General features: G+C 44.0%; 2 protein-coding genes across 8 annotated transcripts in view; both read right to left on the bottom strand.

The window, feature by feature from the left end:
* Positions 1-5,220, bottom strand: part of nap1l4.S (nucleosome assembly protein 1like 4 S homeolog) — a 33,362-nt gene extending 28,142 nt beyond the window's left edge. For 2 of the 4 annotated variants that reach the window (XM_018260395.2, XM_018260392.2), the window contains exons 1-3: positions 5,070-5,220; positions 2,435-2,504; positions 1,550-1,649 (exon numbers count right to left, since the gene is read on the bottom strand). In XM_018260395.2, coding sequence (XP_018115884.1) covers positions 1,550-1,649; positions 2,435-2,468 — 134 coding nt within the window. In that variant the 5' untranslated portion in view covers positions 2,469-2,504; positions 5,070-5,220. Of the gene's footprint in view, positions 1-1,549; positions 1,652-2,434; positions 2,505-4,094; positions 4,293-5,069 lie in introns of those variants that run through there. The other 2 variants (XM_018260394.2, XM_018260396.1) reach the window with 2 other exon arrangements.
* Positions 5,221-8,849: 3,629 nt separating this feature from the next.
* LOC108715328 (mitogen-activated protein kinase kinase 1) lies at positions 8,850-17,346 on the bottom strand. Of its 4 annotated transcripts, XM_041561070.1 has the most exons (6): positions 16,969-17,290; positions 16,435-16,557; positions 16,261-16,333; positions 10,698-10,873; positions 10,238-10,420; positions 8,850-9,740 (listed from the first exon to the last, which is right to left on the bottom strand). In XM_041561070.1, the coding sequence occupies exons 2-5, from the start codon at positions 16,454-16,456 to the stop codon at positions 10,371-10,373; spliced, it is 321 nt and encodes a 106-aa protein (XP_041417004.1). In that variant the 5' UTR covers positions 16,457-16,557; positions 16,969-17,290; the 3' UTR covers positions 8,850-9,740; positions 10,238-10,370. The 4 variants fall into 4 exon arrangements, 3 of the variants coding, with proteins under 3 accessions (XP_041417004.1, XP_041417005.1, XP_041417003.1); XM_041561071.1 differs by lacking the exon at positions 16,435-16,557 and having other exon boundaries at positions 16,969-17,307; XR_005960852.1 differs by lacking the exons at positions 16,261-16,333; positions 16,435-16,557; positions 16,969-17,290 and adding an exon at positions 14,023-14,101.
* Positions 17,347-25,781: the final 8,435 nt, after the last annotated feature.

The raw sequence follows: 25,781 nt of genomic DNA, 5'->3' as shown, positions 1-25,781 counted from the left end.
CGGCGGTGGCTTATGTCAACAAACAGGGAGGCACATGGAGCAGTCTAGCTATGCAGGAGGTATCAAAGGTTATGACCTAGGCAAAAAACAGTCCCAGCCATTTCTGCAGCATTCTTTCCCGCAGTATTAAACTGGGAAGCAAACTTCCTCAGCAGATGAACAATAAACCAAGGGGAATGGGCACTGCACGATCACATATTCGCAGAACTAGTACATAAGGGACCTACCAGAAATAAATAGCTTAGCGTCCACGTGCAATTATCATACTCCACAATTTACAAAGGCCACAGAGTTCCCAAAACAACCATCGCTTAGAGTCGTTTTTGCTTACGAAATTAACAAGAAACCAACATGTTCAAAGTCAAGGCTCACTCTGCTAGAACACACTTCCTGGGTTTTACAGAACTGGGCTATACCTGAACAAATATTCAGGGCAGCCACTTGGGCTTCTCCCAACACTTTGATACAGTTTTATAAACTGCATGTTTTTACTTCAACTTCGGCCGTGTGTGGCCGCAAGGAGTTAAAGGCTGTGGTGGCACAGTAAAAGCTTAACTATTTAATAACTACACAGTAACAGTATTCGTTCATAGTGAAAAGCTCACTGTTTTTATTATATTATACAGTAAAACAGAAATGTTATAAACACGTTTTTGGTTATTGCCCACCCTAAATTACGGGACAGCTTTTGGACGTCCCCACACGTTTGCACTGACAGGAGGGCCGACTAGAGAAAAAGGGATTTTGTTCTTACCGGAAAATCTTTTTCTAGTAGGCCCGAACTGTCAGTGCAATAAGTCCCACCCAGGCTGATTTTAGTATGGGTCAGCGGACACTAGACTTTTTATATGTTACTAACTTGTCTCTTGACCTTACTTCCCCCTTTCACTGAGATACTCCACCTCATTAAGCTTTACAAACGAACTGGCAAGGGGAGGTGGAGCCACCCCTTATATACTAGCGGAGGGGTCAAGAGTCTTATTCTTCTGTCCTGCCTCCAGAGATGAGATTGACATTAACCCACATGATTTTCTGGGAAGTACAAAATCCCTTTATCATGTCCATGAGTTAAATGCTCACAAATGGCAGCCCATGTGAGTGTGCCTCCCTAACGTGAACCCCATTGCTTAAAGGGGTTGAGTTAAGACACTAAGATTAGGGAACCCCTTAAAAGATGCTCTTTTTATAATCGGAATGGATTATTTCTCTTCTACCTTCCCCTAATGATAGCCTCCCCATCAGGCAGCTTCAATGTCCAGAATTAAAATATCTTCTCTTTCTGCAGCAATTTCCAAATAGAAAACAAGTACACATAAGACTAAACATAAGGCAGTATCCAGGCAGTGAACTGGCTGGAAGAGAAGACATAAATTAAGGAGGGGAAAGGCTGGGTGAGGCACTGGCAGTACCCAGGAATGAACTGATCAGGAATGTTCAGTTGGGACCCAGTGCTTGGAGTGATTAGGAGAGAAAACATCAGGCAGGTGTCAGGGAGTAGATAGGATAGGAGAGTATCTAGGTGGCCTTTACTAGGAAAAGGTTGACTTACGTTTCAATGTAACTGGAAGGAGTCTGTGAGACACTGTCGAGCCTTTCTTGAAGGGCAGCTAAGACCTGGGGGTTCTGCATGATCTGATCTGCCAGTTTTTCTACACAAATACAAAGAATGGCAGCCAAGGAATAAAACTATGTATACATATATTATAGATAAAGGAAAATAACCTGTGTTTATCTATAATGCTTTAATTTGTTTAGTGTTTAAAGGTGAAAGTCATACTAACTGCAGATTTTTACAATAATAAAGGTTTTGGATCAATTGTGCCCTATCTGCATTATAGTTACCAGCAACCATAATATGAAAAACATGGAGGTCAGCAGGTGAGGACTGCAGAGGAAAGATGACCTCCTCATTTCTTTCATATTGGGAATAATTAATGATTAATTGTAAATATTACTATAGTTTAAATAATCATTTAATTGTGCCAATCATTTGATTTATTACTCAATATTTTCACTTAATTTAAACTTATTGGTGATTCTCTGTCTGCTTTCTGAAAAGAACCATAACCCTAGTAAGAGGGGTGAATAATATTAACATAATCAAATCTTACACTAACTTTTCAGCATAAAGAAGATAAAAGTGATGGGTAGTATCATACTGGGCAGGGTTCTTAACAAGCTGTTGATAATTGTCTCTGGGAAACAATTTGTTTAGAAATTGCTCGTAACTGCCAAGAAGAAGAAACCCCATCTGTGTTGCAGTTGCTCTTACAAGTGCTGACAGTGAATCCACGTTTAGCAGCATCAGCCTAATTCACTGATTTACATTCAAACATCCCATTTAGTCTGTCACTTACACAATGTCCTGGAACGGCTCATATTCTTATATGAATACATTTAAAAAAAAGATATATATATTTATGGCCAAACCTACCTTTTTTATCACTTGTACTTTTCTTTCCTTCCATGGGTTCTCCCAGGGAAAAGGGCAGTAGTGCTAAGGACTGAACAAGAACAGAGGGTTACGGGATTTCCATTGGGCCAGAACAGTAGTAGGGTGGGAACTGGAGGAGGGTGTAAAAGCAGAAATTGGAAGAATAAACATCTTCCATCCATACTGAGGGAAGAGAATGTGGAAGGATATAGAAAGCTGGTAGCATACAGGCCACATTTCAGTCAGCTAAAATATCCCACCACCTCCAATGACTTGATTGGGAAATTTCTGACAACTCCAAGACTGGAGCTTTTCTCTTGTCCCTGGCCTAACTTTCATGCACTGCTGGGAGAACCGGAACAAAGGGATTGTGAAACACTGCATTTCTTTCCTTCTATTGTGCACACATGGGCTTCTGTATCAGACTTCCTGCCTTCAGCTTAAACCTCATTGCCCTGGGAAATAGCATGCTCAGTTTGCTCTTCTTCCCCACTGTAATCTGAGCCCAGAGCAGGGAGAGACTCAGGCAGGAAGTGATGTCACACCATGTTAATACTGCAGCTCCTATCCTAAACAGAGAGTTTCTAGAGCGGTTTACTCAGGTATGGTAAAACATTCTACAGAATAAATATAGCATTCTAGCTTGCACTATTGCAGCTAATCTATTGGCAATAAAATGCCTCCGTAGCTTTCCTTCTCCTTTAAAGGAGAATTCAACCCCTAGGAGCAAAAAATCCCTCCCTCCCCTGCGAAGGCCTCCTCCCCCACCCGGCCTACCACCCTCCCCCCAGGCAAATGCCCCTAACTTATTACTTATCCCTCCTTCTAGGTCCTCTCCAGCGGAGTTCACGGCAGCCATCTTCTCCCGAGCGCTCTTCTTCCTGGATTCAGCATCTTTTCTGGAGCATGCGCAGTAGGAGGCATTTGCCGGTGCGGATCTACTGCGCATGCGCCGAAAGGTTTCCGAAAAAAGAAATCAGAAACTTTGTGACTTTCGATTTCTTTTTTCGGAAACTTTGTGACTTTCGGCGCAGTAGATCCTTACCGGTAAATGCCTCCTACTGCGCCACCAAACGCCGCTGAATACAGGAAGAAGAGCGCTTGGGAGAAGATGGCTGCCATGAACTCAACTGGAGAGGACCTAGAAGGAGGGGTAGTAACAAGTTAGGGGCATTTGGCCGGGGGGAGGGAGGGTTTTTTGCACCTAGGGGTTTGAATTCTCCTTTAAGATCTGTGTACTTTTCTATACTGCACATCATATATAAAGTGCTGTGGGTCCTTACAGTACTTTACAAATAAAGTTATACATACATACATAGCAACCACAGCTGATAATACCCAAATATAATCCCCGGGGTGCAGGATAATGGTAATAGTGGCTCCCACAGCTGATAATACCCCAAATATGATCCCCAGGGAGTCTGATAATGGTATTAGTGACTCTAACAGCTGATACCCCAAATATGATCCCCAGTGAGCCAGATAATGGTAATAGAGGCTTTTCACAGCTGATAATACCACAAATATGATCCAGAGTGAGCCTGGTAAAAGTGACTCTCACAGCTGATAATACCCCAAATATTATGCCCAGTGAGCCTGGTAATAGTGAGTCTCAGTGAATATTACGGAATGCATTTTAGGACATCCTGCTGCTAAATACCTGTCTTGCATGCGATGTCCTATACCTTCGGAATGGTGCATCGGTTTCTTTTACTGTCACTCATCGTCCAAATCTGCAGTTACACCTCCGTCGTCTACCCTCCCTTCTCAGCCGTCAGTAATACGAACTCCACCCTCACCCTTCTGCCCTCAGACTTCTGACCTCAGTCTTCTGCCCTCAGCCCTCCATCCTCCTCCCTCAGTCATCTGCCTTCCGCCCTCAGTCCTCTTCCTTCAGTCCTCTTCCTTCCGCCCTCGCTCACCACTTTAGAAACTTATGGATAAGATTGTCTGCTGAAAAGAGAGATCTGAGGGGGGATGGCTGAGCAGTGAGGGAGGAGGGAAGAGGGTGGAAGGAAGAGGACTGAAGGCGGAGGATTGAGGGCGGAAGGCTGAGGGCAGAAGGATGAGGACGGAGTTCGTATTACTAACGGCTGAGAAAGGAGGGTAGAAGATGGAGGTGTGATTGTAGATTAGGGGGTGACGGCAAAAGCAACCGATGCGCCATTCTGAAGGCATAGGACATTGCATGCAGGACAGGTATTTCGCTGAAGGATGTCCTAAAATGCGTTCCGTAGAATATCTCAAAAATGATCCTCAGGGAGCCTGATTACGCAACACAAGAACGTCTTGTTGCGTCAGACTCACAGCAGGTAAGAGAGTTACTGCCACAGGACAAACCAATGCTGCTATCAAAGAGGGTTGAGGTAATAGGGGTGAAAAGGAGAAGGCGTTTTGAGGGAACAGTAAAGGGACAGGGGAACAGAGGCGGCCACTGCTGGAATAGGGAGGGACAGGCACTGAGAGGTCAGGGCCTCGGGGGGTAAATAGGAACAACTGAGGAAACTGTACAATTGAAGGAGACTGAGGGAGAATCCCGCGTGAGTTACGGAGGCCGGCGGGATATTATGCAAAGGTCCCGCAATCTTAACCCAAAAAAAAAACCTACACGTCAAGAGGCCGGAACCGCACTCACCTCTCACGTTTCTAATGCGGAGAGTTCCTAGTGGCGATTCTGCATCCGGTGACGTCACTCGCGTGTGACGCATAGCGTCATCGTCACGTGGTATTTACTAAAACTCGCGCTTCCGGAGTCCTCTCATTCCTGGCGAACCCTATATATGTAGGGTAGCGGCTAGTTCCTATAATCGGAAAGGATCTGACGTCACGGTCATGTGACCGATCCACTGCAAATTACCCATTAGTGAGCGCCAAATTCAAACGGGGAAAGTGGTAATGGGTTCTAGTGGAGGCTGCGGACTCTTGACGGGACCTCTGAATTGCCTCTTTTCTGTGGGGTACGGGGAGTCACTGTGCCTCTGAATTTCTGTGGAGTATGGGCAGTGGCGTAACTAGATATTACTGGGCCCCACAGCAAATTATTTTTCAGGCCCCCAAAATGTTTAGAGGTTGACTTGTTTCTCCAATATTTATTGAAATTGTATATGAATTAGGGCCTCGTGGGGCCCCTATACCTCCTGGGCCCCCCTGCAGCCGCAGGGTCTGCTTCCTCTATAGTTACGCCCCTGAGTATGGGGGGGAGTCACTGTGCCTCTGAATGTCTGTGGGATACGGGGGGAGTGCCTCTAAATTTCTGTGGGGTCAGTGTGCATCTAAATTTCTGTGGGGTTACGAGGGGAGTCACTGTGCATCTGAATTTCTGTGGGGTATGAGGGGGAGTTAGTGTGCCTCTGAATTTTGTGGAGTACGGGGGGAGTCAGTGTGCCAATGCGTTTCTGTGGGGTACTGGAGGAGTCACTGTCCTTCTAAATTTTTGTGGGGTATGGGGGTCAGTGTGCCTCTAAATTCGGGTACGAGGGGAGTCACTGTGCCTCTGAATTTCTGTGGGATATGGGGGGAGTGAGTGTGCCTCTGAATTTCTGGGGGGGTGCCTCTAAATTTTTGTGGGGTACAGGGGTCAGTGTGCCTCTAAATTTCTGTGGGGTAAGAGGGGCGTCACTGTGTCTCTGGATTTCTGTGGGGTACTAGGGGAGTCACTGTGTGTCTGAATTTCTGTGGGGTACGAGGGGAGTCACTGTGCCTCTGAATTTCTGTGAGGTACTAGGGGAGTCACTGTGCGTCTGAATTTCTGTGGGGTACGAGGGGAGTCACTGTGCCTCTGAATTTCTGTGAGGTACTAGGGGAGTCACTGTGCCTCTGAATTTCTGTGAGGTACTAGGGGAGTCACTGTGCGTCTGAATTTCTGTGGGGTACGAGGGGAGTCACTGTGCCTCAAAATTTCTGTGGGATTCGGGGGGGAGTGCCTCAATTTTTGTGGGGTATGGGGGTCAGTGTGCCTCTAAATTTCTGTGGGATTACGAGGGGAGTCAATGTGCCTCTGAATTTCTGTGGGGTACGAGGGGGAGTTAGTGTGCCTCTAAATTTTTGTGGGGTATGGGGGGGGGGTCAGTGTGCCTCTGAATTTCTGTGGGGTATGAGGGGAGTCACTGTGCCTCTGAATTTCTGTGGAGTACGGGGGGGGGGAGTCAGTGTGCCAATGAATTTCTGTGGGCTACGAAGGGGAGTTAGTGTGCCTCTAAATTTTTGTGGGATACAGGGGGGGGGGTCAGTGTGCCTCTGAATTTCTGTGGAGTACGGGGGGAGTCGGTGTTCCAATGAATTTTTGTGGGGTACGAGGGGAGTCACTGTGCCTCTGAATTTCTGTGGGGTACGAGCGGAGTCACTGTGCCTCTGGGATACAGGGGGAGTGAGTGTGCCTCTGAAATTCTGTGGGGTATTGGGGGGGGGAGTGCCTCTAAATTTTTGTGGGGTACAGGGGTCAATGTGCCTCTAAATTTCTGTGGGGTTACGAGGGGAGTCACTGTGCCTCTGAATTTCTGTGGGATACGGGGGGGGAGTCAGTGTGCCAATGAATTTCTGTGGGCTACGAGGGGGAGTTAGTGTGCCTCTAAATTTTTGTGGGTTTAGGGGGGGTTGGGATCAGTGTACCTCTGAATTTCTGTGGAGTACAGGGGGGAGTCAGTGTGCCAATGAATTTCTGTTGGGTACGAGGGAAGTCACTATGCCTCTAAATTTCTGGGCAGGTTTGAAATGGACCCTTGACTGAAGTAGCCACTGATCAGCTCCCTGCATAAAATAGTTGGCATATCACCAGCCTAACCAGTAATATAGCAGCCGAGACTGGGACCAGTGTTTCACATTTAACCAGCAATGTATTTGCTCATAAATTTATAATTCCCTGATGTACCACCCCTGTCCTGTCCCTCCCCAATCTCTGCCTGCAGCTCTGCTTCTTTCCCTTCTTCCTATAATCCCCCACTCCCATATCGACCATATTTTCTCCGGAATCACCCCCTCATTGTCCCCCATCCCCCTCCTTTTCTGTGCAGCCAAATTTTTTTTGTCCAAAATGGTGACAACCCTAGATATTGTTCAGGCAGGACCTTCTGAGGGCCCATGTATGATAATGACCCTGGCACAGCACAAGCCCAGTATAATGCCTCTTCCGAGCTGACTGGACTGTGCTAGCACCCAGCCTAAAGCAGTGCAATGGACTGTGAAAACCTGTTGGTGGCGCCTACTCCCACGAGCAGCGTCTATTTCCCCTACTCGTGTATGTCAGTGGCATGGGTATTCTACTTCTTCATTCTAAAGCATGGGGGCAACACCATGCAGCAGGCAGGCAGCAAGATCAACATGTACTTCCTTAAAGGCCTGGGCCCAACCAAACTGAGAAGCTTGATACGGCTGTACCCTGCAATTACATAAACTTAACCTTTGCTCTGTCTACTCCCCCTGTCTCTTAAAGGGCAAGTAAATCCAGGACTAAACATAAACTGCATGGATTAATATGAGGGCAGGGGGGCTGCTGTACTGCCTCTTAGCCGTGTCATTGGTAAAGTTACATCCCCCCACTTCAGCAGAACAAACCTTCCTGGTGACTCTGGATGGACCCTCCTCTTCCCATTTTCCCAAAGTGAGTGATATGTGCAGTTAACCTCTGGGGAGCAGGGTACTAAGGTAAAATATTAACTACGAATCAAAATGTAGAGTAAATTATGTACGTCTTACTTTGGCCCAGGGCTCCTTGAATTTCCAGTAGCCCCTAATATCCCGCCTGTTATCAGTAGACCAATCACGGGATTGACTGATGCCCAATGAAACATCTCACAGACCTGTCCTTCCTATGCCCAAATAATACCAAAGGCAACTTTATCATGGGACAAACGTCTTCTAATGACAGTGACATGTTTATATTTCAGCTCTTTCTAGACCCAATGAGTCGGTTTCTCCTTGGCCCAAAGGATACTAATGGCAGTGACATGTATATCCAAGTCCCTGCTAGGCCCAAAATAACATATTAATAAGTCAGCACCTTCTGAACCCAGTCTCATGTACTAATCTCAGTGATATGTTTATATATCATTTGTATGTGATTGATTGATTGACCAAACCTCTGACAGTGCAGATCAGTAGGACTGGGTCCAGACATGGCTTCCCCTTCTTATATTTCTTCATCCTTAGCATCTCCTTTCACCAGTTTCTCCCACCATTGCCACTTGTAATGTTCCCTGGCAATACTATAGAACTATGAAAAAAATGCAAGAACACCAATGAAATGTGTATTAACATATTTATTTATAAATTGGATGTTATATTTATGCATATTTAGATAGATAGTTTAGTAGTTGATCCAGAGGAAGGCAAAAAACCCATCTGAAGCCAGAGCCAATTTGCCTCAGAGGGGGGAAAATTCCTTCCTGACTCCCAAAGGGCAATCGGACAACTCCCTGGATCAACTTGTACTATGAGTTTATGTCAGTATCAGTACTAAGAGTTTATGTCAAGGTTTAGAGTAGGAGATGTAACTGGTTGTTGAGTGGATTGAAGGGATAGCAAGACAATTTGAATAGGAAGAACCACTGAGGAATTGGTGTTAGTAGATTGCAGGGGGAAGCAAAAGAAAAAAGTGGAGAAGAGAAACCTCTGTGTAGGGTGGCATCATTTTAGTGTGTGCTGTGTGGTGGTGACTAAATGTCTTGGTGGAATGGAAGAACCAATGGAGGTGCAGGAAGAAGGGCAAGGATTAAAAGATATTTTAAAGAGAAGAACGCGATGATATGTGAATGAAAGAAGGTATAAGTGGAGGTGTGATAGCACAAGGACAGAACCTGCGGGTAGAGGTAAAATATGGGATACGGGCTGGTGGTGGAGCTAAAGTTAAATGAAAAGTCCTTGGGTGGAGATATGGTAATTGGATACTAATGAAAACTAAGGTCCTAATAATGGAGATATGGCGTTTGAAAATGTGAATGCTGCTAGTGGGCTGCTAGTGGAGCTGTAGAGGTGGATATGAATGATGGAGCTATGGTTGTGTGAAATGTAGATGCTTAAGGCAAGATGTTGGAGTTGTAGTCTGCAAAAAAAAAAGTTAGATGGATGGAACTATGGCAGTTGGAAAGTGAGGTGGAGATGTGGCCCTTGAATGTGAGACTGCTGGTGGAGTGATGTAAACTGAAGACACCACTGGAGGCGATGTGGTTGTCTGAAAAGAATATGAATATGGAGCTACAGAAGGATATGAAGTCCCTGCTGGTGGAGTTTCGGGAATCTTGAAGTCACCACTGGCTGAACTGCAGTAGCCTAAAAGGAGATGTTGCTGGTGGAGCTGCAGACGCCACTGGATCTGTATGATAAAAAAAAATGTCAGTAATAGATCATCATTAATTCTCATTCAGAGGCATGACATTTAAGCACAAGCCTTATTCATTAGGGGTGCCAACATGTTAGGGCGTTTTTCTCCCAGGCTGATGCTCCTTTTAGAAATAAACGCACTGGCCATGGAAATAGGAAATAATGAGTTTTCTCAATCACATTCTACCCTGTTGTGTTATTGTGCGGCTGCTGCAGTGAGGCTAATGTCAATCAGCACAGAAAACCTTGATTCAGCCCCTACTGCCCGGCGTGTTTATTTGCTTCACCCATGGGGAGGATTGTGACCAAGAAATGTAAACTTGAGCATCTTCCGGCCCCACCTCTTGTGCACAGTGAGGATTCGGGTCCTACCAATGTATACACACACCAGGCAGCAAGGGAACAAATTATTTGTTTACCAGATGAGAAAAATGTTTAAGGCTCTACAGGACCATTGTACAGGGATACTGAATGGAGATGGGACCTTACCCTGTGGATGTTTCTTCAGGCATCTCATTCTGGGCTGTTGATGTTATTGGCCACAAGATCACTAACAGGAGAAGCCCTCCATGGCCATTTGCAGAGCTGCTTCTTGTTCTGCCAATGTCTGTGCGCAGAAGTCTCAAGCACGCCGCAGCTGTTTCTGGGTCCAGAGAGCTACTCCCTTCAGTCCTGTATAGGGAAAAATCATATTTGTGATTCATAAATACTAATTAGACCTTATATATGATTCATAAACAAAACAAAAAAACTGAAGACCAAATGCAAATTGTCTTAGAATGCCATTATCACCATTATACTAAAATATAATATTAAGCGAAAGTACCCCTTAAAACATGTTTATTATTTCCCCACGCCATTATAATAATACCAACCAATACCAAATGCCAAGCTGTTGAGTTACACTGTGTGATGGTGCAGTCGTATAAAATATAATGGATTCCCTCACCTTTCTTGGCCGGCCGGTTCTGCAGAGTCCGGAGATGTTCATCAATCTCAGCCCTGATCATCTTCTTAGGAGGCAGCTGGGTGATGAATGGGTGCTGCAGGAGTTCTTCAGCACTCCCTCTCTCTGAAGGATCCTTCTTCAGACAGGACTCCAAGAAGGACACAAAACGTTGTGACCTGGAAAAAAAGAGGTTTTAGCTTTAGCTAGCAAAAAAAACCCCAGATCATTATTTCCAGATTCCAAAAGCTTTTACACAGTAACCATTAGCTATACCCCAGAATATACATATATTTTGCAATATATATGTCTATCATCTATCTATTTATCATCTATCTACAGTCTATTTATTTTGTACCTGTATGTTAGCCTACCATCCTGTAAGCTCTACGGGGCAGGGACCTCCTTCCCACTATGTCTCTTACCACATAGCACTTAAGCTCTTTGTTATATGATTCTGTATATATTTATTATGTGATTTGTCTCCCCCATGGATACTTTTATTTATATATATATATATATATATATATATATATATATATATATAGAGTTGCTTTGGGTGTCCGCACTCGATCTCCAATAGAGTAGAGGTGCACGATCAATGTTCATAATATGCAGTAGTAATGGATCAGCACACTCATTTTAGAAGTGATTAAAGTGTCTTTATTGTTAACACAGCATTGTTATCCGACGTTTCGGTCCCACCTGGGGACCTTTCTCAAGGATGGTGTGTACAAAATGCATCAAACCTTAAATACCCTCCCCCACCAGTGTGTTTTGGCGCCAACATGACGTCATCAGTCCATATACAGCTGTATAGTCTTTTTCAATCAAGTCTCTTTAGTTGCATGTGTGGAGTGTACTTCAAATTTCCACCAGTAGGTGTCAGCCCTGTGCCTCTGTGAGCTTACATTATGTGTATATACAAAAAAGTTACTTTGTTCCTTCACTGCAACAATGAAACATCAAAAATTAAAAACATTACTTACAGATCTTGGTGAATAACCACATTGAAATCTGATACTTTGTATATGCTTTTCCTGTAGGATGAAAAAGATACAGTGAGACCTTTGGTTACATTTAGCTAAAACCTCAATTAAGAAAACAGGTTAGTTGTAGCTGTCCGTTTAGTCCCTTAGGTATAACACAGTCAAGTTCGTGTATCCAGAATGCTTCACGTTTTAATAACAAATTATCAATATCACCACCTCTTGGTGGTTTTGGTATATGGTCAATTGGTATACACTTGAATGCTGACGGGTCATGCCTTGCCTCCTTCCAATGCTTTGCCACTGGTTGTTGTGCGATGTCTTGTTTGCTTATATCAATTTTTCTATCTGTGTCCAGTGCTGCCCTGATACTGGCTCTATGCATGTTGATTCTCTCCTTTAATTGCCTAATGGTTTTTCCATAATAGATCAGACCACATGGACATTTGATGACCTAGATTACCATTGTAGACGTACATGTTAACCTATGTTTGATTGCATATTTTCGGCCAGTTCTCGGGTGCCTGAATTCCTTCCCTAATATCAACGTATTGCATACAACACAACCTGTGCATTTATACACACCTGGGCGGGATGTCAAAAAGTGCTGTGCCTTGAGTTGTGTGTATTTTGCTACTGGGTCGGAGGGGCTTAGATGTTCTTTGAGGTTGGCGTTAATAGAGTAGCTAAATTTAGGCTTGTTGGGGATCTTGGTGTTTAGCGCATCATCTCTGGCCACTATTTCCCAATATTTGGTTATCGCTTCTTTTGTGTCCTTGCTTTGTGGGTTGTATTTGCTTACATAATAAATATCATCACTTTCCCTTTTGGGTATCTTTTGTGTATTCTGTAGCAATTGTTCCCGTTCCATGGACATTACTGTATTGGTTGTTTCTTCCACCAATTTTGTGGGATAACCTCTCTCTAAAAAATTTTTCCCCATTACAAGTAGATCCTCTTTGCGCTGTGCAGGGTCACTATCTATTCTAATGACCCTCATCATTTGTGATCTGGTGAGTGAGTCGAGTAAGTGTTTGGGATGGTGACTCTTGTAATGTAATATGGTGTTTCTATCTGTGGTTTTGGTATAGATGCGCGTTTGTAACCCCCCTAGATGCTTGTAAATTTGAACATCCAGAAAATTGATTAGCTGTGAGTTGTAGTTCAACGTCAGTCTCACTGGTGAATCCAGGGCATTGAGACTGCCTACATACCCTTCTAATTCGTTTGCCGTTACTGTCCAGATAAAGAATAGGTCGTCAATATAGCGCCTATAAAAGCTTCCATACTTTTTGAATAATTCATTACCATAAATGTGTTTATTTTCATAAGCACACATGAAAGCATTTGCGTATACGGGTGCCACTTTCGAACCCATAGCGGTCCCTGTCCGCTGTATATAGAACTGGGTTTCAAATTTGAAATAATTGTTGTTTAATACAAAGTTCAGCAGTTGTATAACATATTCTATGGTGGGTCCACTGTATGTGGGATTATTTATCAGTAGATCTCTCACTGCTTCTAAGCCGGAAGTGTGGGGTATACAAGTATACAGGCTTTGGACATCCATAGTGACCAGTATTAGATTTTCTATTGGCAATTTGATACTCCCCACAACATTTAGAAAATCAGTTGTGTCTTTCAAATAACTGCTGGTGGATGTTACGCAGGGTTGTAATAGCATGTCAAGATATTGTGCCAGTTTTTCATTTAGTGAGCCTGTGGATGATATAATGGGTCTCCCCGGTGGTCTTTCCAAATTCTTGTGTATCTTTGGTAACGTATATATGACAGGTAACGATGGACTCTTGGGTATTAGGTAGCTTCCCAATTCTTTCGTCAAGCAACCTTGGGATACCCCCATGTCAATCAAAATTTTAAGTTCCCCTTTGGATTTTTTTTTTTTTTACGTTGATATTAGGGAAGGAATTCAGGCACCCGAGAACTGGCCGAAAATATGCAATCAAACATAGGTTAACATGTACGTCTACAATGGTAATCTATGTCATCAAATGTCCATGTGGTCTGATCTATTGTGGAAAAACCATTAGGCAATTAAAGGAGAGAATCAACATGCATAGAGCCAGTATCAGGGCAGCACTGGACACAGATAGAAAAATTGATATAAGCAAACAAGACATCGCACAACAACCAGTGGCAAAGCATTGGAAGGAGGCAAGGCATGACCCGTCAGCATTCAAGTGTATGCCAATTGACCATATACCAAAACCACCAAGAGGTGGTGATATTGATAATTTGTTATTAAAACGTGAAGCATTCTGGATACACGAACTTGACTGTGTTATACCTAAGGGACTAAACGGACAGCTACAACTAACCTGTTTTCTTAATTGAGGTTTTAGCTAAATGTAACCAAAGGTCTCACTGTATCTTTTTCATCCTACAGGAAAAGCATATACAAAGTATCAGATTTCAATATGGTTATTCACCAAGATCTGTAAGTAATGTTTTTAATTTTTGATGTTTCATTGTTGCAGTGAAGGAACAAAGTAACTTTTTTGTATATACACATAATGTAAGCTCACAGAGGCACAGGGCTGACACCTACTGGTGGAAATTTGAAGTACACTCCACACATGCAACTAAAGAGACTTGATTGAAAAAGACTATACAGCTGTATATGGACTGATGACGTCATGTTGGCGCCAAAACACACTGGTGGGGGAGGGTATTTAAGGTTTGATGCATTTTGTACACACCATCCTTGAGAAAGGTCCCCAGGTGGGACCGAAACGTCGGATAACAATGCTGTGTTACCAATAAAGACACTTTAATCACTTCTAAAATGAGTGTGCTGATCCATTACTACTGCATATTATGAACATTGATCGTGCACCTCTACTCTATTGGCCGAAAATATGCAATCAAACATAGGTTAACATGTACGTCTACAATGGTAATCTATGTCATCAAATGTCCATGTGGTCTGATCTATTGTGGAAAAACCATTAGGCAATTAAAGGAGAGAATCAACATGCATAGAGCCAGTATCAGGGCAGCACTGGACACAGATAGAAAAATTGATATAAGCAAACAAGACATCACACAACAACCAGTGGCAAAGCATTGGAAGGAGGCAAGGCATGACCCGTCAGCATTCAAGTGTATGCCAATTGACCATATACCAAAACCACCAAGAGGTGGTGATATTGATAATTTGTTATTAAAACGTGAAGCATTCTGGATACACGAACTTGACTGTGTTATACCTAAGGGACTAAACGGACAGCTACAACTAACCTGTTTTCTTAATTGAGGTTTTAGCTAAATGTAACCAAAGGTCTCACTGTATCTTTTTCATCCTACAGGAAAAGCATATACAAAGTATCAGATTTCAATGTGGTTATTCACCAAGATCTGTAAGTAATGTTTTTAATTTTTGATGTTTCATTGTTGCAGTGAAGGAACAAAGTAACTTTTTTGTATATACACATAATGTAAGCTCACAGAGGCACAGGGCTGACACCTACTGGTGGAAATTTGAACTACACTCCACACATGCAACTAAAGAGACTTGATTGAAAAAGACTATACAGCTGTATATGGACTGATGACGTCATGTTGGCGCCAAAACACACTGGTGGGGGAGGGTATTTAAGGTTTGATGCATTTTGTACACACCATCCTTGAGAAAGGTCCCCAGGTGGGACCGAAACGTCGGATAACAATGCTGTGTTACCAATAAAGACACTTTAATCACTTCTAAAATGAGTGTGCTGATCCATTACTACTATATATATATATATATATATATATATATTGTACTTTTATGCACTGTACAGCGCTGCTTTACAAATAAAGTTATACATACAAGTGTTCCCCAACCCAAGATTCCCCACCACTATCCCAAACTGGTCAACAAGGGTATAACAAAGGATATCAGTGCAGGGGCGGAACTACCGGGGGAGCAGGGGGTGCAAGCACCCCCTCAGGGCCCCCGGCAGTCCGCCCGCCGCATGTTCGGTGGCCAGTTCCGGGTTTACGGAGGGGGGCGGGGGCCCGGCTGCGCGTCCTGCGCTAGGGCCCGCCCCACTCTAGTTCCGTTTTTGTATCAGTGGCAAATCTAGATGTCTATAAGGCTATGGGACAAGGTAAGGTCCTGTGATTTTCCCACACCCTCTCCTGACTGCACCATAGTGCACATGGCCTGTAATCTCACAGTAGTGGGGCCCATAGTTATACTGTTATGCCTCTGAGACAGACAGTGATTATGTACATAAAATATATATATCTGCTCTGCATCCACCTATATTTCCCTGAAAACACACATATCCCTGCCTGCATCTCATGGGCCACATTTAAAATCTGCAGTAGAAAAACTTCTATTTATATTTAGGAGGTATTTAAAAAAATACACATCCCCCTGAGCTGAGACTGAAATCTCCCCATTATCCCAAATTTGTACAGACAAGGGGCATGGTGAGGGCAGACTGTGGAAGAGGCTAAGTGGATATAGGAGTTGCCAAATGTCCCAAGTGTTAATAAGAAAATGTGGGGAGTTCCATGTCTGCAAGCACAGGTACAATGTACAGTGACACGAGCTGGGACCGACTCACCATCTGTTTGATAGAAGCTTCGGTGGTTGGGCTTCTATTATCAGGTGCTCCACCGGGTATTGATTTGCATATGCTAAAAGTGAAAAACATATAGATCAGGCCAATAAAACATGTCTAGAAGTTATTTATTTAATCTATAGAAAAAATTATTTTTTGCTGGAAATAGCAAATCACCCCAAATTCCTCCCATTCTCATATAGAACCTCTGTTCTTCACTTTGGCCGTCTCTGTGAGCACGATGTTCAGGCTCTTGATGTCTTTATGAACGGCCCGGTTCTTGTGGATGTGGTGCAGCCCCTGGGAAGATTGAGATGTAGGTTATATAGTGGATAATGTACCCCCTACTGTAGTTTATAAAGATATTATAAGTCACCGAGGAGTTATGTGACCATATAAAAGCACGAGGCCGCAGGCCGAGTGCTTTTATACAGGTCACATAACTCCGAGGTGACTTCTGATATCTTTATAAATTTCAGTAGGGGGTACATTATGCATTATAATCTACAGTTTTTGCATGTCTTACATCCTGGCTTTCATGTATGGTCTATAAATGCTACACTATGTTTTGTGTCTATTAACCCTATTTGTTTTCCCTGTGTGTGTTCACCTTATTTAATGTTGTTTTTTTGTGTTTGCCTGTACTTCCTTTTTGTTTGTGCCTTTTATTTGTATTCCATTTGATTTTGTTTAGTTTTTTTTTAGTTTTACCTGCCTTGGGTGAGATCATCAGCTCTGCCTTTAACGGAGCATGAGGAAAAGCAACACGAGTGAGACTGGACACGGAGGATGGGAGGGGCAGCTGAACATGAGAGGGAGAGAGATTTTGCCATGGTGGGAGGGGGAGCGAGAGACTGTGAGGAGGAGATTGAGCTATAGAGAAGGCATAGGACAACGCATGCAGCAGAGGTATTTGTGCGCAGCATGTACTAAAATGCGTTCCGTAGGAGAGGCATCATGGGTGGGCGGAGCGAAACAGGAAACCGGAGACGGAGGGGCAGGGAGAGAGAGACCTGAAAGTAGTAAGAGCGACGATAGTTGAGAGGGACAGAAGCAGCGCGCCTGTAAAGTAAGAGAGTTATGTGTTGAAGACAGGTGGGAGGGGGTTACGAGTGGAGAGAACGCTGCAGGGAGAGAGCAGCAGCTGCAGGTGCTGTCACTTTAAGCTTATAAACGGCGCGTTCTGACGCCAGAACGCGCCGTTTATAGGGATATAATTTACAGTCTGGTCCCATAGGGAAATGACCAGACTGTAGATTATAAGACTATAACAGACATAAGACTAAACATTCCCAACAAAGAGATTGTATATATAATTTATGCAATTAAAGAAGAGTCCTTGAGGGGTAAATCTGGCCTTACCTTTAAAACCTCCTTGCATAGCCAATCCAGGTCTCCTTCAGGGATTGGTCATTGGTCTTGTGGATGAGGTTGTAGAGAGAGCCTCCACCACAGTACTCCAGAACAATCTGCAATATATAGAAATTATTTAAGGTCATGTATTCTATCACTTCCAGTGGAGATTGCTTTGGCACAAGAGGAATGAACACGATACAGTAAATCATTTCTTACTTCCAAGAGCTCCGATGAGCACTCCGTGAGTGGAGCCCTGTAGTAGGCTCCATAGTAAGAGGCGATGTTCTTGTGGCCTCCGAACTGCTGGAGAAACTTCAGCTCCCTGCAGACTGACTCTTCATCCTGGAGTGGAATAATCGAAATCCCTTTAGCTCAAATAGGCAACTACACAAATAGGATTGATATATAGAGAATGGAATTATAAAGATACAGTACTCGGCTGATGTTGGCGATCTTCACCGCTACCACACCTTTACGATGGTGTCGTCCCTGTAATACAGACAGAATGGTTAACTTATATACAAGTAGGAAAGAAAGGGTCTAATGCAGCCCCCAAACCAGAAGCTTCAAATTTCTGCCTAAATCATTGAGTGTAGTGATCACAATCTTGTTCAGTTCCCCTACTCTCTAGGAATTGCTTGGTCCCTTACCTTGTAGACATCTCCGGTGCCACCCACTCCAAAAAGCACATCCTAGGTCAGCCGACCATCAGGAGGCTGGAAAATAAAATCGAAAAAAGAAGGATTTTATTGATAACATAATATTCCCCAGGTTACAAAACATGTCTCACTTCCAGCAGAAGCGGCGAGTGTTTTACCCTCCTTTCTACTCCTCTTATAAATCTCGGAGAGGGGTCTGGATTCCGCCTGTGGCTGAAGGAGAAGAGAAAGATTCTATTACATTCTATACTTTATCTGTATCTGTTCTCTATACAGCAAAACCCTAAATTCAGATGAAACAGTAGCAGTTGTCTTACCTTCCTCTAGGGGGCGCAGAATGCCATCGCATCCAAGTTTTTTAGCTCTTAAAAGAGCTGTTGGGTTATAAAGAGATATCAGCTGACGTCAATGGAAGATAGTTTTTCCAAACGCCAAAAATCAGATGGAATATCGCTGAATATCTCTATCAAACAATCGCTGTGAAATCACTTTGAAAATCACTCGGAAAATCGCTTCGAAAACGCTATAAAAACGCTTCGTCGTTCTGGAATTTCATTGTGTGGGGACACAAAAAGAAAGAAGAGATTGTGAGCTCACATGCTCCAGCCCTCTCTGCTATACATATCAGGATTCACTGCCTTATATAAGTATTCACACCCTCAACCAATTCTCCCATTGTACCAAAAACAAACCCTAAACTTATATATATTTTTATCTGTTTTATCTGTTATTTTTATTCTGACCATAAATTCTGAAATCAGATATCCATTGGCAAAAAAAACCTAAATTTAGCATCAGTTATTAAAGCAAAGTTCCCCTTTAATTGACATGAAATTAAACAGGTTGCAGTATTTCCCTGCCTGTATTGGCACCATTTATACTTCCCTCTATTATAACACGAGGCCCAGTCCCTGCTGAAATGCAGCCTCTCAACATCCTGATATCACAGTAAAGGAACTAGTACAGGCTGCAGGTCTGACAAGGGATCCTGGGATTTATAGGTCAATAACAGTTAGAAGACCACAGGCTGCAGGTCTGAAAAGGGATACTGGGATTTGTAGTTCATTAAGAGCTAGAGGACTACGGGCTGCAGGTCTGACAAGGGATGCTGGGATTTGTAGTTCAGTAACAGTTAGAAGACCACAAGCTGCTTGTCTGACAAGGGATGCTGGGATTTGTTTTTAGGGTTTTCAAAGGGGCTTTTTCCAATTTTGGAAGGGTGGGGTTTGTTTTTAGGCAAAAAAGGGTTTTCAAAGGGGTTTCTGGGGTTTTAGGTTTATTAAAAAGGTAAAGACAAGGGTGCAAAATTTGACAAGGGATCTTGGGGTTTTGTAACTTAGGCCAAAGGGCTGAAAAAAGGGGAAGCTGGGGGTTTGGTTTTTAAATAAAAACCTCAGGTCTGACAAGGGTGCTGGGATTTGTACATTAAGCTAAGGGGATACAGGCTGCAGGTCTACAAGGATGCTGGTTTAGTTAGTAACAGTTAGACCAGAATGCTGTTTGCAAGTGCTGGTGAAGAAATTGAAAAGGCTCAGTTGAAAAGGATCTGGGATTTGTATAGTACAGGCACAGGCTGATACAGGATGCTGGATTGTAGTCATAAAGTAGAAGACACAGCTGCAGGTCTGACAAGGGATCTGGGATTTGTAGTTCATTAAAGTGAGAACAGCTGCAGGTCTGACAAGGAATGCTGGGATTTGTAGTTCAGTAACAGTTGAAGACCATGCTGGTTGACAAGGGATGCTGGGATTTGTCATAATACAGGCTGCAGTCTGACAAGGGATGCTGGATTTGTACTACAGGCAGGTCTGACAAGGATGCTGGGATTTATAGCTAGAGCTGGACAAGGCTCAGTCTGACAAGGGATGCTGGATTTGTACTAAGGCTGCAGGTCTGACAGGATGCTGGGATTTGTACTATAGGCTACAGGTCTGACAAGGGATGCTGGGATTTGTACTATAAGCTACAGGTCTGACAAGGGATGCTGGGATTTGTACTATAGGCTACAGGTCTAACAAGGGATGCTGGGATTTGTACTATAGGCTACAGGTCTGACAAGGGATGCTGGGATTTGTAGTATAGGCTACAGGTCTGACAAAGGATGCTGGGATTTGTACTATAGGCTAAAGTCTGACAAGGGATGCTGGGTTTTGCACTACAGGCTGCAGGTCTGACAAGGGATGCTGGGATTTGTAGTTCAGTAACAGTTAGAAGACCAGAAGCTGCTGGTTTGACAAGGGATGCTGGGATTTGTAGGTCAGCAACAGTTAAAGACAACAGGCTGCAGATCTGACAAGGGATGCTGGGATTTGTAGGTCAGTAACAGTTAGAAGACCACAAGCTGTTGATCTGACAAGGAATGCTGGATTTTGTAGTTCATTAAGAGCTAGAAGACAACAGGCTGCAGGTCTGACAAGGGATTCTGGGATTTGTAGTTCAATAAAAGTTAGAAGAACAAGCTGCGGTCTGAAAGGTGCTGGGATTTGACTATAGGCTAGAGTCTACAAGGATGCTGGGATTTGTACTACAGGCTGCAGGTCTGACAAGGATGCTGGATTTGTACTATAGGCTACAGGTCTGACAAGGATGCTGGATTTGTACTAAGTCAGGTCTGACAAGGGATGCTGGGATTTGTATTATACGCTAAAGACTACAGGCTCAGGTCTGACAAGGGATGCTGGGATTTGTATCAGTCAGTTGAAAGGAGCTGGGTTTGAAAAAGCTGGTTTGACAGTAAAGTAGAGACACAGGCTGCAGGTCTGACAAGGGATCTGGGATTTGTAAGGTCAGTCACAGCTGGAGATAAGCTCAGGTCTGACAAGGTGCTGGATTTGTACTAGGCACAGGTCTGACAAGGGATGCTGGGATTTGTACTATAGCTACAGGTCTGAAAGGAATGCTGGGTTTGTAAATTAGCTAAGGTCTGACAAGATGCTGGGATTTTTACTATAGGCTAAAGTCTGACAAGGGATGCTGGGTTTTGACTACAGCTGAGTCTGACAGGATGCTGGATTTTGTTCATTCAGAGCTGAGACACAGGCTGCAGGTCTGACAAGGATGCTGGGATTTGTACTAAGCTCAGGTCTGACAAGGGATGCTGGGATTTGTACTATAGGCTACAGGTCTGACAAGGGATGCTGGGATTTGTACTATAAGCTACAGGTCTGACAGGGATGCTGGGATTTGTACTATAGGCTACAGTCTACAAGGATGCTGGGATTTGTACTATAGGCTACAGGTCTGACAAGGGATGCTGGATTTGTACTAAGCTGCAGGTCTGACAAGGGATGCTGGATTGTATATAAGCTAAGGTCTGAAAGGATGCTGGTTTTTACTACAGGCTGCAGGTCTGACAAGGGATGCTGGGATTTGATTAGGCTACAGTTACAGTTGGATTTACTAAGCTCAGGTCTGACAGGATGCTGGGATTTGTATTAGCTAAGTTACAAGGACAGACAAGGCTCAGGTCTGACAAGGATCTGGGATTGTATTGCTAGTCACAAGGGGCTGGAAAAGGCTAGGTCTGACAAGGGATCTGGATTGTATAAGGCACAGGTCTAAGGATGCTGGGATTTTACTAAGCTCAGTCAAGAGTGGAGACTAACTCAGTCTGACAAAGGGAATGCTCGGGATTGTATAAGGCCGGTCTGACAAGGATGCTGGTTTGTACTATGGCTACAGTCTGACAAGGATGCTGGATTGTCTAAACTCAGTTGAAGGATGCTGGTTGTACTATAGGCTACGTCACAGGATCTGGATTTGTTAGGTACAGTCTGACAAGATGCTGATTGTATAGCACAGTCTGACAAGATGCTGGATTTGTCTATAGGCTATGTCTGAAAGGTGTGGGTTTGACTACAGGCTGCGGTCTACAAGGATGCTGGATTGTAGTTCATACAGTTAGAACGAACGTGTTGACAAGGATGCTGGATTGTAGGTCAGCAACAGTTAAGACAACAGGCTTTGACAAGGTGCTGGATTGTAGGTATACAGTAGAAGACACAGCTGACTACAGATGCTGGATTTATTCTAATGGCCTGCAGTCGAAAGATTCTGGATGTATCAGTAAAAGTTAGAGACCACAAGCTGCAGTCTGACAAGGAATGCTGGGATTTGTACTATAGGCTAGATCTCACAATGGATGCTGGATTTGTACTACAGGCTGCAGGTCTGAAGGATGCTGGATTTGTACTATACGGCTAAAGGTCTGACAAGGGATGCTGGATTGTACTATAGGTCAGTCTACAAGGGATGCGGATTTGTACTATAGGCTACAGGTCTGACAAGGTGCTGGATTTGTATAGCTGCAGGTCTGACAAGGATGCTGGATTTATTAGTCTGCAGGATCGGTTTGTACACAGGCTGCAGGTCTGACAAGGGTGCTGGATTGTTGGCCAGTACAGTTGAGACAAAGCTCGGTCTGACAAGGATGCTGGATTGTAGTCAGAACAGGGCGAGAAGGCTACAGTCTGACAGGGATGCTGGATTTGTAGTAAGGCTCAGGTCTGACAAGGATCTGGGATTTGTATATACATTGAAGGGCCACAGCTGGTCTGACAAGGATGCTGGATTGTATTATTAGAGCTAAGACAATAGGCTCAGGTCTGACAAGGGATGCTGGATTTGTACTATAGCTACAGGTCTGACAAGGGATGCTGGGATTTGTACTATAGGCTACAGGTCTAACAAGGGATGCTGGATTTGTACTATAGGCTACAGTCTGACAAGGATGCTGGGATTGTATAGGCTACAGGTCTGACAAAGGATGCTGGGATTTGTACTATAGGCTAAATGTCTGACAAGGGATGCTGGGTTTTGCACTACAGGCTGCAGGTCTGACAAGGGATGCTGGGATTTGTAGTTCAGTAACAGTTAGAAGACCAGAAGCTGCTGGTTTGACAAGGGATGCTGGGATTTGTAGGTCAGCAACAGTTACAAGACAACAGGCTGCAGATCTGACAAGGGATGCTGGGATTTGTAGGTCAGTAACAGTTAGAAGACCACAAGTGCTGGTCTGACAAGGAATGCTGGGATTTGTAGTTCATTAAAGGCTAGGAGACTAAGGCTGCAGTCTGACAAGGATGCTGGGATTTGTAGCTCAGTACAGGCTAAAAGACACAGGCTGCAGGTCTGACAAGGAATGCTGGATTTGTAGGTCAGTAACAGCTAAAAGACCACAGGCTGCAGGTCTGACAAGGGATGCTGGGATTTGTAGGTCAGTAACAGTTAGAAGACCACAAGCTGCTGATCTGACAAGGAATGCTGGGATTTGTACTACAGGCTTCAGGTCTGACAAGGAATCCTGGGATTTGTACTATAGGCTAGAAGTCTCACAATGGATGCTGGGATTTGTACTACAGGCTGTGGGTCTGACAAGGGATGCTGGGATTTGTACTATAGGCTACAGGTCTGACAAGGGATGCTGGGATTTGTACTATAGGCTGCAGGTCTGACAAGGGATGCTGGGATTTGTACTATAGGCTACAGGTCTGACAAGGGATGCTGGGATTTGTAGTATAGGCTACAGGTCTGACAAGGCATGCTGGGATTTGTACTATAGGTTACAGGTCTGACAAGGGATACTGGGATTTGTACTATACGCTACAGGTCTGACAAGGGATGCTGGGATTTGTACTATAGGCTATAGGTCTGACAAGGGATGCTGGGATTTGTACTACAGTCTGCAGGTCTGACAAGAGATGCTGGGATTTGTACTATAGGCTACAGGTCTGACAAGGGATGCTGGGATTTGTACTATAGGCTGCAGGTCTGGCAAGGGATGCTGGGATTTGTACTATAGGTTACAGGTCTGACAAGGGATGCTGGGATTTGTACTATAGGCTACAGGTCTGACAAGGGATGCTGGGATTTGTACTATAGGCTACAGGTCTGACAAGGGATGCTGGGATTTGTACTATAGGCTACAGGTCTGACAAGGGATGCTGGGATTTGTACTATAGGCTACAGGTCTGACAAGGGATGCTGGGATTTGTACTATAGGCTGCAGGTCTGACAAGGCATGCTGGGACATTCAGGACATGACTGGGAAGTTGCAGCTCCAAATTTTTTTCCTTTAAAGCTTTTTAAGAAGTCAGTTTTATATACAAAGTAAGGAGCAAAGAGAAATATGGATATTAATAGTATTGGAGGAGAAACACCAAGTGTTGTTAACTTTCCCTGCTCTTTTCCATTGCTTTAAGGTCCAGCCAATTTCACCTGACGACCAGACCACCATCACCTATGGTTGCCACCTGGCCGGTATTTTAACGGCCTGTCCCGTAAAAATGATGGTTGATCCCAATGTTATTAATAGGGGAAAAAGATAAATACAGTATATAGGAAGGCCAGTATTTTTTTCCAGAAAAGGTGGCAACCCTAACATCTCCACATCTGGGAGTATAAGCCTGACTCTGTTTGTGAGTCCTACTTCATAGCTCTGGGTCCACAAACCACTTGATGCCCACTGGATGGTGTCCTCTGGAAAGTGCACCAGATAGCCGTACCCCGCCATACCTCCTGACAACACATTCAGTAAAACTACTAAACATCTCAAAAGTATTTGCAGAATATAGAATAGCCCATTGGGAGGAGATAAATGCAAAAAGGCCTGTCAAACCAGCTCCTGAACAAGTGATGGCAAAATGATAGTTTTTCTTTCCTTGTTGTGTTCTTGCTCTGCTTCCTTCATGTTGGCAGCACCCGTGTCTGGCTGCTCCTCTCCATCTGCCCCAATCTTGCCTGACCCTGCACTACCCCTGTCAGACTTGCCCCCTTGCCATCATCTTCCTGTGCCCCTGACCCCGTTGAATCTGGCACTGTGCCAGGCTTGTCCAACAGCCAGGCCTTCTGGTGCCTACTTTTGTGTCTGTCTCTGTGGTCCCCTGATGTTTATTGCTGCTTCTCCACCCTGCCAGTCAATTCCTCCTACTCTCGCTGCGCTGCCGATTTGACTCCTGGCTAACCAGCGTCTCAGACCAAGACTCCTAACCTGCCCCCACACTATTATTTTTTGTACAGCCTAATATTCTCTTTTCTTTACTTTCTTCAAAGGAATAGCACACATTGTGATACATTTTTCTTCATGTTTGATTTGGAATAGAATGTGCATTTGTGTGTATGGAAATAAAAGCTACTGGAAGGATTCTGAGCTTTTTTCACTTTTTTTAAACACACCGTTATTATTCTGAACACAAGTGTACAACATTAGGAAGGGCAGTGGTTCCAGCTTCTACATCTATCAACAGAGGCAGGAATCATCAGGCATTACAGGGCCCTAGAAAGATAATAATATAGGAAGACCGGTATTTGTTTCGGCCCTTACGTAAACAGAAGAGCTGAGTATGTATGGCCATGCCTCTTATCTGCCAGGTGTAACCCATTATATTTAAACCCTGCCAAACGTGTGCCCTTATCACACTTCTGTCTCTTTTAGGACTCCACTGTAATGGGGCCCTTGACTGCAGCATCCACTTAATGGTTTCCCTGGGGATTCTAGCTCTAGGGTATTAG

Source organism: Xenopus laevis, chromosome 4S, assembly GCF_017654675.1.
Source record: "Xenopus laevis strain J_2021 chromosome 4S, Xenopus_laevis_v10.1, whole genome shotgun sequence".
NCBI lineage: Eukaryota > Metazoa > Chordata > Amphibia > Anura > Pipidae > Xenopus > Xenopus laevis.
Note: the sequence above shows the minus strand (reverse complement) of the source record. Positions and strands in the feature narration are given on the sequence as shown.

What these genes read in the sequence shown, in the direction of transcription:
- LOC108715328 (XM_041561069.1), bottom strand. Translation starts at nt 17,183, where the DNA reads ATGCTGCGCACAAATACCTCTGCTGCATGCGTTGTCCTATGCCTTCTC. An exon ending in GATGATCTCACCCAAGGCAG is followed by an intron (nt 16,334 to 16,968) that starts GTAAAACTAAAA and finishes TTTCACTTTTAG; the next exon opens with CATATGCAAATCAATACCCG. An exon ending in AAGCTTCTATCAAACAGATG is followed by an intron (nt 15,007 to 16,260) that starts GTGAGTCGGTCC and finishes CTTTTCCTGTAG; the next exon opens with GATGAAAAAGATACAGTGAG.